At 33.7% G+C, this 17,318-nt stretch overlaps 1 protein-coding gene across 1 annotated transcript in view; it reads left to right on the top strand.

The window, feature by feature from the left end:
- Positions 1–16,972, top strand: part of Smp_158580 (hypothetical protein) — a gene marked incomplete at both ends in the record, with an annotated part of 24,565 nt that extends 7,593 nt beyond the window's left edge. Inside the window, 2 exons of the mRNA XM_018800019.1 lie at positions 11,490–11,594; positions 16,679–16,972. Of these exons, the coding sequence (XP_018646570.1) occupies positions 11,490–11,594; positions 16,679–16,972 (399 nt within the window). The remainder of the gene's footprint in view (positions 1–11,489; positions 11,595–16,678) is intronic.
- Between the last annotated feature and the right edge of the window lie 346 nt (positions 16,973–17,318).

A 17,318-nucleotide genomic window follows, 5' to 3' on the forward strand; every position in this document is an offset into this window, starting at 1 on the left:
TTCAAACGCCGTTGCGAACGGTACTGGGTTTGAGTCCCAGAGTGAACATCAACTCTGGAGTGCAGGTACATCCAGATGACGAGTCCCAAATAGGACAAGACGCGAGTTCTGGATTCCACTGCTGGCCACCATACATCTCTGCTTATAAACATGTTAACATTTTAAAGTTGTTGTAATGAAAATAAATAGATGAATTACTACCGTTAGAATCATGTAGAACCGAAAACAAATGTCAGCGGAACTTAGATAGGATTAAAGCATGTTCCATGCACGACTGTGTTGCTGCACGCTGATTGGCTGATTCTCACCCAATCAGCGCTAGCCGATGCTTGGAGAAGACTCTAAAATCTTCGCATGTAAAAACTATAAATTTACTAAAGTATTTCTTATTGCGCTTCTTACTTCCATCTATCCTTGTTATTCGGAATATAATTTCTTCCCTGTTCAATCGTGTTCTGATTCGGGGACTTGTCGAGTGTATTGGTGTCCAAGAATACCAAACAATAGGAATAGCTGAGTCGTAATAGGGAGAAAATATAACAGTAATAACAGCAATCATTTTTCCTTAATGGCTTTCTACACTATGATTTCTGGCAAATTTGATATATTTTTGGAAATAATCCTGAGACATACTCGTGCACCTTTACATCATACAACAATCTTAAAATACAGATTCTCTTCATGTCTCTTTTTTCTGTCTTATGTTTGATCCCCAGAACTCAATTGGTAAATGCCTTATTTTTGTAATTTTATTTTAAAAACTTGAATTTCTGGTTTTCGCGCCAAAAGCGCTCATTTCCGTCTTCATGTCGCATTTCCCACTTGGGAGGGTCGTAAACGCTATTGGTTCGTTGTATCTTTTAGTATGCTATTTTGTAACGCTTCCCAAGGACAATTTTATGCTGCATATATATGTTGGATTTGTGTCTGTTGTGATTGCTCGTGCTTCTGGCTGCTTGCGGAATTTATTTTCCCCACTTCGAACTTTGACTTCTCTCTCTAGTTAAAGGGGCTGGGACGCGTCAGAATAGATAGCTCATTGGTCTTTCGTCACAGTCTTTGTTCCGTTCTCAGACTAGGTGACTCGTAATCGTATGAAACAACAATGTTTTCCAATGCCAGTATCCAGGAGTAAAAGATCTAGTGCGTGTCATTTAGTATTCGCACGTAAATAACAATCCATCACTGATTGGCAATTATGTTCAATGAAAAATTCTACAATTTTCTACTTCAAAATTGCGATATAAAAATAAATTTCGGTAAAGGTGGTGACAACTAATAGTTATTGACATCTAGGGTTTGTATTCCCTCTCCATGACTCAATGAATGACTGTCAGATTACAGAAACCATTAATCCAACTCAATAACCGGTATGCATTTTCAAGACTCTGAGTTGCTTGTATTTCGTAAGAACATCATACACCACTCAACTGCTGAAATGAGAGTAGTAACAGCAGCGTTCAAACTGGAAGCCTAATGTTTGGAAGCTGTTATATCTCGGTTTTCAGGGTCCAGTACGAGTCTACAATTATTGAGAAATTGTAAACGATTGAGCTACTCAAAAATAACTTGTTCTATTTCATAAAGCGATAACAGCTACTAGCACACAGTACTTGTCCGCTAACACACGGAGAAGACTAATAGCAGGAATATTTTATATTCGGAGTAGAACAAACTAAGCAGAATCAAGTGGTACAACTCTATCTATAAAGTAGCAAAAACATGGCCGTCAGTGATACAGAAATTCAGCGAACTAAGAGTGATGTTGACCGATCAGAAAAATATGAAAGTCACGCTGAAAATTGAATTAGAAAAATAACGCTTACAGTTTTCGTTTCCAGCATGATTTTAGCATTTATAACAAAATTTGAGTAACCTTGTGATCTCCCTAACAAAAGTCAAGTGCGCCACACTTAAGCTACGTTAACGCTTATTTAGAAGCCCATTTAATGGTTGGTTGTTGTAATATTTAATGTAGTATTCAATTCATTTATGTTTAACAAAACGACATAACTGTCGAAAAGACATTTATTTTCCTGGATTTTTGTTCTCTAGGCTGGATGATTTAGTCTAAGAACCTTCATCGTCATTCTGAACAGACTTCAGGCAGAAGTGAATTGTTCGAATTTCACATATGACTAACAGCTTATCCTACCTACCTCGGTCTTGATAGGTTATTATTGACCTTTAACCTGTTATTGTCTGCATCTTCATTTTGATTTTATCTTCCTTTGGTCTGATTCTTGTTCCTATATTTGTCCACGCACTACAGTGATTATGGACAGGAAAGAATATACCAGCAAAGCCGAGGAGATACTTGAGAATAAGAGCGTATATAAATCAGTGGATACAATCAACTCCATAAGACTTAAAACAAGCTTGTCAATACAGGACTGCTATCAAAATAACATCAGTGGCGAATGAAATCTAGTGGACCAGTACTCCCTCGATCTTATGGTAAGTCGAAACTAAATATACCAAACATCCCACTACGTCCAATTGTATAACTCCAGACAACCCCAACATACAATTTGTCGAGAGAAATTTCAAGGATATTAAAAAGTTCAATGGATTCATCCAATCACTCCACTAAATCTCATACAGTTCTTAGATAAGGGTAAAAAGACTCAAATCAACACTGGCAAACTAAAAATGTCCTTCTACATAACAGCCCTATTCACCTCAATTGAATCAAACTTATCATAGGAAACTTTATCCGTTCTCGTGACCAATAACACAAATCTCCCAAAGTGCACGCAACTTTAAAGTCATAGTCCACTAAAACTCATCGATTTATGTTTAGTAACATGTTTTCATATCAGCAATAAAATGTACAAACAGAGGAAGGGAACATCAATTGGATTACCACTATCAGGACTTATTGCAGAATCTGTGATGCACAGACTGGAAGCCTCGATCTTACCAATGATCAAGCCGAAAATGTAGATTCGTTATCATCAAAAAAGAGCGAGCTGGAAATTACTTACAGTTTGGTTAGCAACGTCTTCCATGACATACAGTTCACAATCGAAAAGGAGTCGAATAATGAACTATCATTCCTGGATGTATTAATCAGCAGGGCCCACACTGGAAAACTGGAGACTCAAGTACATCAGAAGTCAACCCGCACAGATCTAGTTCTCAACAACTGTAGCCACAACCCAAGAACTCAAATTAATTTATAGCAGCTCGCGTACAATTGAGTTTGTTCACATCTAATTTGATTAAGCACTTTTGTTAACTTATTTAACGGACAGAGTCATTCGTACAATAACAACCTATCTATACTATTGTACCTTTATTGTGTACGCTTGAGCATTGTTTACTGCCTACTCATATATTCATTTTACTAGCCTTACTATTAATCGCTTAACTGATTCGATGCTTCATTCATTCCACTATGTATACATATGTACATCTTAATCCTGTTCACTGACTCGTTGACTCGCACACTCGTTTATTGACTCGATCACTCGCTTGCTTTACGGCACTACTCTTTCATGCTTTCTTAACGTGCCTGTAATTTTGGATATCTGTGCGTGGTTCAATAATAAACGCAATCACCACTTCGTATTCGCCTTCTGATTTATACACCGTTGCAGCATTATCGAGTAACAGTTATCAGGACGAACAAATTACGAAGTATAAAGATAATATCGAATATCGACCACCACAAATTCCTTGAAAAATTTATTCAAAAGAGCGAAGACACACTGTGAAACACAGCTCAGAAAAATTAATAAAAGTATCGAGTGATTATGTTTCAAAAGAACAGCTATCCACACAGCTTCATCAAGCGATATCAATACAACTCATCAACAAAAAAACTGAAATATAGAAGTTAACAAATGGATCGTCCTATCGTGTATAAAAAATATGTCGGAAATTACAGCGATATTATTGAATCAGTTCAGAACAGGTGTAGCACATAAACTATCAAAACTACTGCAGTCAATCTTAAACCACAGGATAAAGTGACAAAAAGAAATCTGAACATCATCTATAAAATAAACTGTTCCCATTGAATAAATTTCCTTTATGCTTCCAAATTCAAGATTTTCCTAATTTTGAGTGTACGAGGGTGATGGCTTTTTGGTTCTTTATTACAATTCGTTTCGGAAATACATCAACTTTTCTGGTTACATGATATTGTTCTATTTGTACAAGGATTATTCTATGGTTCTCTTTCATTATAAATTGTCATTATATTGTTCTGCGTACTAACAAAATTCATAAGTAGTACAATTTTAATAACTCAATATTTTCCTTTTTGGGTCATGTTGCATTTCTAGTTACTTCAAACTACAAAATGAGTTGATTTGCATACTCATTATTACTCTTTTTCCCAAATTATTTTGCTTTTATATCTTGTCATACATTTTCCCATTTTGTTATCATTATCACACGAATTCTGATTCATACTGACTGCTGGTAAGCATTCGTGTTTACTTTCATTATGTGCAAATATGTATGACAGATTCTCTTAACAAGTACTTAGATAGAGATAAAAATTTTTCCCTCAGTGTTTATTGAGATATAATTTTTGAGGTGCTTTGTGGCAGGTGGATGTAGCTGCCAGTCAGAATCCTCAGATCCTTATTCCATTCAGGTTGGTTTTCATAGAATCCTAAATGTGTGTAGCTAAATGAAACATATTTTTTATTAGATTTCCAAATGAATGTTTCTATGTCATGTCTGTAGTCGTTGTTGGTAAAATATTATGGTTAAATTGAAACTCATTTGGGCAAAAGCATTAGTTCCTGCTGTTCTCCATCTACACCACTTCAGGTAGTAAGTCGGTGATGGCTGTGTCGGAAGTTGATGCTGTTTATAAACGGCTATTGTTTATGCTTAGCTGCATAACACAGTCACCAAATCTGTGCTGCGATCAACTATACCCCGGTGACTACCCGAACCACTATCCTCTCTGCCTAAAAGTGTGACCTGACAATCCAAATCTTCATCTAACACTACAACATTTATCAAACGTACATTCTTGAAATCGTCTGACTGGTGGTAGAACTCACGTTTGATTACACTGGGGTTGCAGTCTGTTGTCCGATAGGCAGAAACTACGGACAGACATTGTTTTCCATGCTAGTTTGTTTTCATTTGAATGGGACTTCCTGATCTAGCTGTACATAAGTATACTGACTGAATAGCAATTTCCCCTATTTCACTTTATGTCAGTGGAGAGTGGACTCTAAATATGTCCGATATTTGCACGTTACTAGTGTTTGAACATATGTATTTTGTAAGCATTAGTCGCGTATGTTGAGGTAATGAAATGAGCAGTAGTGAGGTTGAGCGCTGAGTTTTATGCTGGGTTAGGAATAGTTTGAATATAGTTAAGGACAGTCGGATCAAACTTGTCATCAGTTAATGGAACCACTGACTGTTGGGCTGTGCTATGAAGCGCAGACTCAGTCAATCGGTCAGTCTCAACGTAGAACCTGATACGCATGTTCATCAGCCTAAGCGACCACACCCCGATGACACAGAGAGATTAAATTGTCTGGGCAAATTTATGAGTAGTGGAGGTGATAGCAGTATCAATGGTAACAGAAAAGATTAGACTTCAAAAATACAACTCGAGAAAACATAAATTGGTAAAGTAAGAAAATTTGGGGGAAGACAAAAATGGAGATCTCTGGTCAGTGAGATATGGCTCAAAATGTATATTAGTCTTATTTTAGTCATCAACTCACCACCGATATGTCAACTATCTAATAATAACTACTTGAGGTCTGTCACGTTCGTCTATTTGGTGAGTAATTTTTGTGTATTATCTCTTTATTTATTAAAGAAATTTTACATCTTTATCTGTTTCATATGATCAAAAATAAATTTCTAATAGATTCGTGCATCTATTAATTACTGTTGAGAAGTAATTAATCGACTAATTAGGGTTAAAATTTGTCGTTGTTTTTTTTTTCTACTGATGGTGCTATGAAAGAAACTAAATTTTAAACAAAAAAGAAAATCTACCTGCTGTTTGTTGTGTGTTAAGTTTTAACCCTCACTCTCCCGCCCCCCTATTTTGTTTTGTTTTCCTTTGACCTTAATGATAAAACTCAGTTTGTCTTTTATTTTAGTTGATAAACAATCTCAAACATTATTATCGTGTTGTTTGTTTGTTGATTTACCTTTGGTGTGTGTATGCCTAATTCATATAGCAATAAATAATGTTAGTCATATTCAGTGTTATTCTTTTTTGTAGAATTCATAGTTTATGTTGTTTTATTCAAAGTCCAGTTATTAAGAAGAGGTTGTTTTTTTCACAATTTTTCTCTCCAGTAAATTACATTTATCGTTCTTAGTTTATATGTGCATTGATATTCATTGTATTTCCACTGTATAAACCATTGGGGTTGGTTAATATTTACTGATTGACTTATTGTTCCTCTTTTAAATATTTATTTGCCTTATTCTTATCTTACCACCACTTCCTCTGTGTGTGTGTTTGTGTGTAGATGTGATTATCGACCTGACAGAATAATGGAATGTTAATAGTGAGAGGGGTCAAAAGGTGGAAAATCCCATTAAAAGTGATAATTTGACAAAAAGTAAACTTGGAAAATTTTATTTTTAGATGTACACCAAGTACTTCACGTCATCAAGATATTAGTATTCTACGTTTTAAGTAATGAACAGAATGCAGTTTTGTCGATGATTGATTCATTCTGGCACTGTAAACTGCAATTGAGTTGTTCCTGAAGTAGATTGTTCAAAAAGTCAACATTTTTTTCATTTTAGACAGAAAATTTTTATTTAAAATTTATGTGAACTCATTCAATAAGGGCTTGTGTAAAACATGATAATAGACAAGAGGAATAAGTATATTTGTTGTGAGATTAGCGTCCACTACACTTCAGTAATATTACCCAATTGCCCAAATCGAAGTAGGTGGAGCAGAATGTTGATCAATGATTTAATGAGTGAAAGCCTTAACTCCTAATCTACCGCTACACAAAGCAAGGACAATAATCGCAGAATACATTGAATTATTTGCATTTCGTTTCTTTCTCTTCAGATATACACTAGTCGACAAGTTTAATAATTTCCAATTATTAACATGTAGTTGAGAAATGAATTATCAGTAAATAAAGAGTAAGTAATGTTTAGTGTAAAATAAGTTTAGATTACTTAATGTGATAGTTTAAAACACAACAATAGGAAGGAGGAATGTAAATATTCGATTTTTATTTTGTTAAACTGACTCACCACCATCCAATTGGTATCGAATTTCTACTCACTTATAAAGCATATATATTAGTGTAGAACCTTGATGAAGAACTAAATGGAATGACTTTTTTCTCAACTTGTCTTTTTAATGTCTCAATGAGAATATTTAATGAATCTTTATTTATTGTGAAAAGTTACAAAGTATTTACATAACACATACACAGCCTACAATCGTGCATTTGCATCTTTCGGTGTGTTTTGCCATCTGAACTATCTTCTTGTCTGATCTCCATGTGTTCTGCCAACGCCACGCTTTTGATGTATCGAAGCCCTTCACTCCGTATGACTGTTGTTTCAACATCGACGCCACATTCCGCTACATACTACATACAAACAATCCTGTTAGTAGCATCCATCACACTCGCCTCTCTTTCAAATTTTTGAGCCTGTAGGCTTGCTGACCTCCGAAGTTCTGTTTTCACCGGCTCAGATCACTCAATCGACTAAATCCACTTTTAGAGCTGGCTAGCATTCGCACATTTCTCCTTATTGCCTTTTTGGATAGTATACAGTGGCCCGTGTTTCCGGGTAATCACGTACGATCCTTCCCACTTGGGCAGTAGTTTCCGCGAGTCAAATTCGCCTCCTGCTATTTCCCTTCGTTGTCTACATTTGACCTACTGAGAAAACCTTCTACTGTCCCCGTTGATTGTTTTTGAAGCTCCTTACGCCCATCCTTTTTTTCTGTTGTACATTTATTACCTCTTGCTTTCGTTTGTCATTTCACTCTCTTTAAAACGCCATCTTTGCGGCTACAACCAAGTCTTATATGTCTCCTGGCAGTCTCAATCTTCTGTCGTGCATCAACTGAAACGGCGATTCTGGTGGTTCCTTGAACTGAGGTATGATGAACTGGTAATATCATCGGTAGTTTCGTCTCCCAATTATCTCTTTGCTGCCAACCATTCCTTCAACATGCAGCTGTTCCATTCTGTTCGCCCATTAGTCTGCGGATTATATGGAGTCGTTCAGACGTACACCGCATATGTAAAGTATGAAAATAATACATTGAATACACCATTTCCACATCTTTGAATTGAATCTTACAAACTACATCGTTCTTTCATTCATGTTGCTATTCTGGTTGCTTCTATTAGTAAGAATTTTACTTCCAGTTCCTTACACATACTACTTATGTCTGTCCGTATAAGTGACACACATAATAGTTCTAGTGCATTAAGATTATTTTATTACGTAACATGACAGATTTTTTCGGAAGTATATGACGTTATAATAAGATTACAGCGCACCTTTCTGACGAACGCCATATAACATAAAACCTAGGTCCAGAGTTTCCTGTCGACTACTTACAACCAACCTATGAATAAGCCCTTTTGAAGATTAAATTCTTATCTGTCGTACACTACATATTACTTGTTATTTACCGATAATTCATTTTTCAACTACATAGTAATAATTGGAAATAATTAAACTTATTGACTAGTGTATATCTAAAGAGAAAGAAACGAAATGCAAATAATTAAATGTATTCTGTAAATATTATCCTCCTTGCCATTTTTTTTAAATTTGTGACGGTAACGAATTACATGAAATTGTTAAAGAATAAAGTTGACTAAGTGAGTATAACATTTAAAGCCCCTAGCAATCCGACATGATAATTTTCATATTATACATCAGGCACTGAAGTTATTCAACAGTGGTGTTATTTTTTATGATTATCAAATAACACAGTTGTAAGTGGAAACTTCAATTTCTGATTCTACACGCCTTAATATTAGTTGCTTCTTGAGACGATAAATGAACAGTTGACTTAAATTACCACAAGTTTACACAGTACAGGAGAACAAAGCAGAATATTTTTTATTATCAAAGAACATAATAAACATCTTGTGATTCAACAATTTTCCTAAGAATATTATCAAAAATGTGCTAAAATGAAACTGTGTGTTGGTAAGTAATTTGAATGAAATGTGTTTTGCTACCTTTCTGCCATGATATAATTGAAGGACTGCAGCGTATCTTGGAAGTAAATAAGAACAAAACAACGAATACTTTAGTTCAAATAAGGATGAAGGTCGGTTCATCTGCACATAATTATGTCTATAAACAAGGTTATGTCGATTGCATTACTTTCTACAATGAAGAGTCTTTTCGTGAAATCGGTTCATGCCAAGAAACACCTAAGCTATACAAAAGACCTAATAATTCAGTAGAACTGGAAAATCTACAAGTAAAACGAGCGATAATGGTAGATAGTATTTTCAATAACTAAATCAATATCAAAAAATTCAAAAAGCTAGAACATCTCGTTTAATTATAAATCTAACGGTTCAACAGAAAGGAAGGCCCAACTATCCATCCAACTTGGACTATTTATCCAAATAATCACACATTTAGTTCTACTTATATCACTAACAAACACAGATACTATTTGATACTAAAAATATCATATATCTCACATCTGACATACAAATTGATTCACACAGAAAAAATTTAGTAACTTAGGTGCCCGTATGTGGATATTAATACTAGTTAATATCTGTTGCCTACCTACATTATTGTGTGACTTCTTGTGATGAAGATTCAGAGACAAATATTTGTATGTGCGAATCTTCCTAACAATCTGATGTTTCGCAGAAATTAGTGCCAGTGCATACGAAACCATTATTTGTCATTTCAGGCTAATTGCTGTTTTTATATATGTAGCAATCCAGTTCTGAGAAGACTGTAAAATCTTAAAATTTCCTGCTTTCATGATAACTTTAATGTTTATATTATATATAGGGTATATACTCCTTCTGCTTGACAGTTATGAGTAGTAGTAATTAACCAAGTATAAAGTAATAATACAAGGAATCTTCAAATTTCCCGTCAACACGACACGATCGAATGTTCGATTCGTTGGTATTTAGTTTTTTTCTCTTATTATAAGTTTCTTTGTTTCAGTGCGAAATGTAATCAACTAAAGGAAATTTTTAATGATATTCACTCATGCGTGTACTGCATTGTAAATTAAGTTAAGTTTAACAGTATGACTAAGTCCATATCAGGAGACAGTAATCATCTCATTTCATTGTTGATAATCTTCCAGTCGTAATCAATCCATGGTGAGAACTATCTTTTCCCTTCATCACTAATATTGACAATAGTTCTATACCAATAATTATATACATAGAAAAGTTTACTTATTCTCATAGACAAATTTTTCAACTGTCTCTTCAAAATTAGATCTTTATCAATTAATACAATTCTACTCATAATTCTACTGATTGACAATCGAATATACTACTCGTACTCGTAGCAGTATTCAGTAAATTATGAATGATGAGTTTCTTTTAATCCATTCAGAAGAAAATTTAGTTCCACCTTTTTTCCTTTTGTCAATCAAAATTGATCATATTTTGTTTAAATGAATCTAAAATTAACTCATGGTTCAATGATTATGTAACATAGATAATAGATTGTAATCTCATTGTGTTTATAATACTTGTTGCTAGTATGTGTTACATTTCTTAATCACTGTAGATTAGACAATTTTGATTCATGAAAAATTTCTTTGGATTTTTTCCCTTGATATTTTTGTAATCTGTTTCTGTACGGTTGTTTGTGTAACATGTTTGATTTCAAATAGTAACTGATCCAATCAGAAGTATTGTGTAATCAATCACTCTGAATGCCCAAGTTCTATCGAATGAGTGTAATAGGATAAAGCTTTGTCTAACCTCTTTCAGCTCAAAAAAAGAAGTGCTCACCGAATTCACCCGTGATACCTCCGATTTGGCATTCTCCATGGGATCAGCTAAATTCTTAAATATATATAGAAGTAGCAAACCAGATAACATATTCTTTGGTCAAGCAACTACCATTAACGGCTAGAGAATGACGAATAAGGATTTGTTATCCGAAAGTACCTGTTAACAGCTTTATTCAGTATATCATTCAGGACATTGCTAGATATATGTTCACTCATTTGTTACTTATGAACAGTTCATATCTGTTAACTATATATATATATATTTCAAAACTGCGTTGGTAGCCCATAACGATCAATCATTTTATGTACTAGTTCTAGCCTTTTGTTTATCTACATAATCTACTGGTATTAGCAACCTCACAGATTATCTGTACTACTAGTTTATTCTCACATGCATCAGTCGCCTAGAAATTCGGTAACTAAATTCATGATAAAAAGTATTGAAATCTGACCTTATAGCACGAAGTGCTTGTACTCCAAGTATTTTATGAAACCCTTTACATTTTGTTTTCTATTTCTGTAAAACCAGATTTATCCATGTGGGGTTGTAGTCAAGCATATGCAAGGTTTATTTCGTTCTGTTGGAATTAATAACTGTGCTGAACCAGGCAATCGACTTCATTCACGATTTTATGTAAGTTTGCCATTGTCAGTACTTACATATATATAATTCTCTATGATATTCATTTTACATGTCCAAGTCGCCAAAACAAGTCTTTCAAGATGATAAAATTATTTCAGTTATCGTAAATGTGTCCCAACACACATTACTCAACCTCACCATTGATTAACATGGTGTTGTCACTGGACGTCAACAATCCTTCAGGGACAACAATGATCAGATATAAAGAGTCACCAGAGATTCTCAACTCGAAGGACGGGCTTCACTGGCATTGAGTAGGGATCCTCTAATCAACGTATTGTACACTACCTTTCACAGCCAGACTAACATCACGACAGCGCCAAAGATAGTTTAGATTGATATATCCCATCCTGACTTTTATTATATATATATTAGACTATTCATTGACGTTACCACCATCACTCGGATAACTACCCAGAAGCACGAACATTTCTACAGATGCTGTTTAAAAACAGGCTATTGTTTGTGCTTAGCTGCATGAGACAGTCACCATATCTGTGTTGCGATCAATTATACCCCGGTGACTACCCGAACCACTATCCTCTCTGCCTAAAAGTGTGACCTGACAATCCAAATCTTCATCTAACACTACAACATTTATCAAACGTACATTCTTGAAATCGTCTGACTGGTGGTAGAACTCACGTTTGATTACACTGGGGTTGCAGTCTGTTGTCCGATAGGCAGAAACTACGGACAGACATTGTTTTCCATGCTAGTTTGTTTTCATTTGAATGGGACTTCCTGATCTAGCTGTACATAAGTATACTGACTGAATAGCAATTTCCCCTACTTCACTTTATGTCAGTGGAGAGTGGACTCTAAATATGTCCGATATTTGCACGTTACTAGTGTTTGAACATATGTATTTTGTAAGCATTAGTCGCGTATGTTGAGGTAATGAAATGAGCAGTAGTGAGGTTGAGCGCTGAGTTTTATGCTGGGTTAGGAATAGTTTGAATATAGTTAAGGACAGTCGGATCAAACTTGTCATCAGTTAATGGAACCACTGACTGTTGGGCTGTGCTATGAAGTACAGACTCACTCAATCAGTTAGTTTTAAAGTCGGGCCAAGCACATATATGCATCTGTCCAAGTTTTTAGAAAAAGGAAATTTTCTAATAAAAAATGTGGAATAAAGTAAATTATCCGCCCAGTAAATGAAACAAAAAGTTTGCTTATCAAATGTTTTAAAAAAATATTTGGTGCCTAAAATTATTTGTTATGGATACTGTTACTATGGCTATGATATTGATAAGCAATCAGTTTTACTCTAACTCACTCAGTCTTATGTTGTTTACTTGATTGCTATATTATCCTGACTGGCTATTCTCAATCGTTAAATTATTTCTCTTGTCGCTTGTGTATGCGCTTTTTATATATCCGTTCACTGTCTGCTATAGTCATACTTGTGTGATGAAGAAAAAGCTATTCTTTCGAATTACTCGAAATAAATATCACATTGTTTTGCTGTAGTAGCCATCATCACCTCCTGACAACAGATAGAAGAACATTGAAAATTACAAAACACTGATTTATCTATTATACGCCCTATACTTGCTCAAACTTGGAAGTTTTATGGTTTCTCATCGAGTATCCTATCAGTGAATCACTAATTTTTGTATATCTGTGTTTAGACAATGAATTCTCTTTAAACAAAATATACTTAACCAGTCCCTGAAATTATTTATTTATTTTTGTAAGATTGAAATAAATAGTGAAATGATAATAATGTTGTTATACTTTCACCATTTATAAATAATGCAAGCAGATGTTTGGCATTATTTGATTTTTGTTTATGGAAAAACGAACTCAAATTACTATTGATCAGTTAGTAAGTCAAACACTTGCACATATATGTACCATCATGATGTGTTATGTATCTGTATATAGTTGGATGCTATTAGATCTTTCAGACTATAAATAGTACTACTGCTCATTAAACTTTCCATTGTATTCTGAGAGTTATCAGTTTTTTAAAAAACAAATTCATAAAACTCTAGTTTGATGATACTTTTTTATCTGTTGAATAGATAGTTCCAAATAACATACTTAACGTACATCATATAATTGATGATCATGATAGTAGATATTTTGGCAGCCTCACATTAAATACTTCTTCTTTTTTTGAATTGGAATAAAACAATTTCCTATTCAAATTCTTATGTTATTAATTCTGATAAGATTTTTTTAGTTCATTTTCTATAGAGATGTACTACTGAAAATGTAGTAAGTAGTTAACAAAGGTTTCACAATTCATGTTATCATTTTTATACGTTTTATAGTAGGACTTTATACTTGTATACACCAACTGTCCACATGTATACAAGAATTATACACATATATGCTCATTCTAATTCAATGATTTACTTATCCAACATTTTGATTATAGCTTCTTCAATTGTTTTCACCAGTTTAGTGATTCATGTGTTTTCCCTGTGTTTACGTATCGATATTGTTTTTTTTATAAACTATCATTGTTATTTTACATTGTATTTATCTCTCTTTCTCTTTATTTCCCTCTGTGGATAACTGTATATTGTCTGACCTCAAAATTTACAGTCCTACAAATAGGCTATTGTAGTTTTTTGTCTCTTAAATGACTCAGCTGAAGTGGAGGGTTAGGTTAAATGCCTATCTCTTTAGACAGATAGTATCATTATTTTTTGGGTTATTTTTTTAGTAGTGCTATTATTTGTTGTTCTTCTTTTTTTGACTTCTGTTTCCGTTCAACCAGATGGTCTAATAATATTTTTTCATGTGTAAATAATTAGCAACAAATGAAAATGTTCACTGTGCCTGTACATCATTAATATCGATTAGTTATAGATGAAAGTTCTTCTTATTCATTAACGAGTCATAAATAAGAGTACTACTGGTGAATTTAATTTTGAATTGTACTGAACTGACTATTAAAACCTTTGGGTTCTTGACAAATTCCAATATACATAACCTTTAAATTTATTTTGATTAACATATTTTCATTCATTCAAATTAGAATTTACTATTTGAAACCTATATGAAGATGATTATATTTGTGCCATAATACCTAGAATTCCTAACTGTACAGTAGAATCAAACAAACTTTCATGTTTTTAGGTATGCATCTAATTTTATAAAATATTGATTTTTAAGTGCTAAAACGACCCTACTGTATACATTATTAACTTTTATCTACTCTTAGTCTATCTGAAATGACAAAACCCTCCGATTGAGTATGATTTTCGATATATGTATCCGGTCTCACATTCACCACTCAAATATCACAGGTATTTGTGTATACTAGTTACTTACTTACGCCTGTTACCCCTCGTAGAGGATCATAGGCCGATCACCAGCACTCTCCATCTAACTCTGTCCTGGGCAATCTTTTCCAGTTGTTGTTCATCCTTTTCATGTTTTCTTCCAGTTCTCGACGTATTGTGTTCCTCGACCTCCCTCTTTTCCGTTTCCCTTCTGGATCCCAAGTTATGGCTTGCCTTGTGATGCAGTTTGGTGATTTCCGTAGTGTATGTCCTGTCCACTTCCAAAATCTTTTCCTAATTTCCTCTTGATCTGGAAGCTGGTTTGTTTTTTTACACAGTAGTTTGATGTTGATGGTATCCAGTCAACGGACATTGGTTATATTGCGTAAAGAATTGTTTGTAAATGCTTGCACTTTTTTGACGATGGTTGTGGTAGTTCTCCAAGTTTCAGCTCCATACTATAGAACTGTCTAGAAGTTAGTATTGATGATTCTGGCTTTGACATTAGTTGAGAGTTGTTTTGAGTTCCATATGTTCTTCAATTGTAGGAATGCAGCCCTTGTTTTGACTTCCGAAAAATCTCGGCTTTTATCATGAGGCGTCATAATTCTTCCTTAAACTCGGAGGGTAGAGTTTAAATGGTTTGAATTGTTTTCTGGTTAGTGTTTTTTAGCCAGTTAGTTTTCTACGGGATGGGGTCGCTAACCCCATACCCAACCCTCCCCATTTACCCAGGCTTGGGACCGGCAGTAACTCTATAAGAGCTACAGGCGGAGTTGTGTATACTAGTATTCTCCCTGTATCTTTTTTTCTTCTAAACCGTCAAAATTCAGATTTCCGTCTTTTAATCATTGAAATAACTTTATGTGTATTTTCTCTCTTTAAATAAATTTAATCTTTTTGTGTTATTGAACTAACTACCTGGTGAAGTTGACATGACATTATGCCTACTTGCTGGATTTTGATTAATAACGAAAATGTAGGTTGAAGTTATTAGTAATCATGAGTGTCGTCAAACAGTCACATATATTGTAAACCATGTTTGAGTGCTCTAATCAGTAAATAAATCTTATGTCCCATTAAAACCCAATGCTATTATCAATGTATAGAGTTTGGAAAATCATTTTTTTAAAGATACATTTCATCCATTCACTGTAAAATATTTTGCAATATAATTCATGTGCGAAATTCCCTTGGTTTCGGTAAATTTACATATATCAACCTTCTTAATACTCATTTACTGTTGTATTGTATACCTATTGATCAACTCTACCTATCATTTAAGCCATTGAGTGTTATAGCAGAGTAACAGTTTTGATAATCTAATCAACAAATCGCTTAGCCGTTCCATCAACCTTATTTCGCGTTGATTTCTGAACATTATTCTTGTAAATTTCGACGTTTGAGTTATTTTAAGTTAGTACCAAAAAAATACTCTGAACTAGACAAAGTATCTGTTCGGTTATGTCTGACTTCTAAGTGTCAATGATGAAAGTAACAATAAAACTACTGTCTAGATATTAGGCACAGCTTACAAAGTTGCTTTATAGAAATACCTATTCTGTTTGTTAATACTCAGGAGCCATAATACTGTTTGCATTATATTGTGGTTTGACTAACTTTCAAATATATGAATTATTGCATTCTGTGTTTGTTCTTATATTTCATCATGGATGCTTATTATCTATAAGCCTCAGATTAGAATAGTACAGTAGTTATATATTCAGTGATTACAAAAGAATCATCAAATAGGATTTGTTAACAATTATTATGTAATACTTGAACTGGTAATTTCTGCTTCCCTGTTTTTATTTCTTCTTTTTTTTGTAGTTTATATTCGACAATCCAAAATACATAAGTAGTATGCTGTTGTGTCTTTCTTCATTTAGTGTATTGTATCAATGTTTTTGTTCATATTGGGTTTGTGAATGGTATAAATTAATCGGTTTAATAATTGATGCCTTATTTTGTTTTCTTAATTTATACTTACATTCTCGTAACTCAATCCTCGTACATTTTGTTTATTCTCAAGAGAAAGGGTGGAGTTTATCAAATTATTTAGGTATTTCTTCTTTACGGTTATTTTCTTCTAGTAGTTCATCTACAACTTCTATTTCCAATTAGATTCTATTTGTCTTTCATTCAATCGGTTTTGTTCATGATTATCACTTTTATGACAATCATGAATTGTTCATAATCTGAAACTATTTCTACTTAAGTCTATTCTCATTTCACTTTTAATTGTTTTTGTTTTACTTAATCCATTATATCTCTTATTGTTTACTCTCAAGGTACTTTTTGCTTGTATAATGATATGAGGAGTATGTTTTGTGAACATATGGTTACTACACTCCATACTTACGTTTTTTATTCTTTTCTTCAATAAAATAATAAATAAAATTTGTTTTTACTATATTAAATACTTTTATAATAAATAATATGAGGGGATAATTGTGATAGTGAATAAATG

This window comes from Schistosoma mansoni (assembly GCF_000237925.1).
Source record: "Schistosoma mansoni, WGS project CABG00000000 data, supercontig 0142, strain Puerto Rico, whole genome shotgun sequence".
In the NCBI taxonomy this organism is placed as follows: Eukaryota; Metazoa; Platyhelminthes; class Trematoda; order Strigeidida; family Schistosomatidae; genus Schistosoma; species Schistosoma mansoni.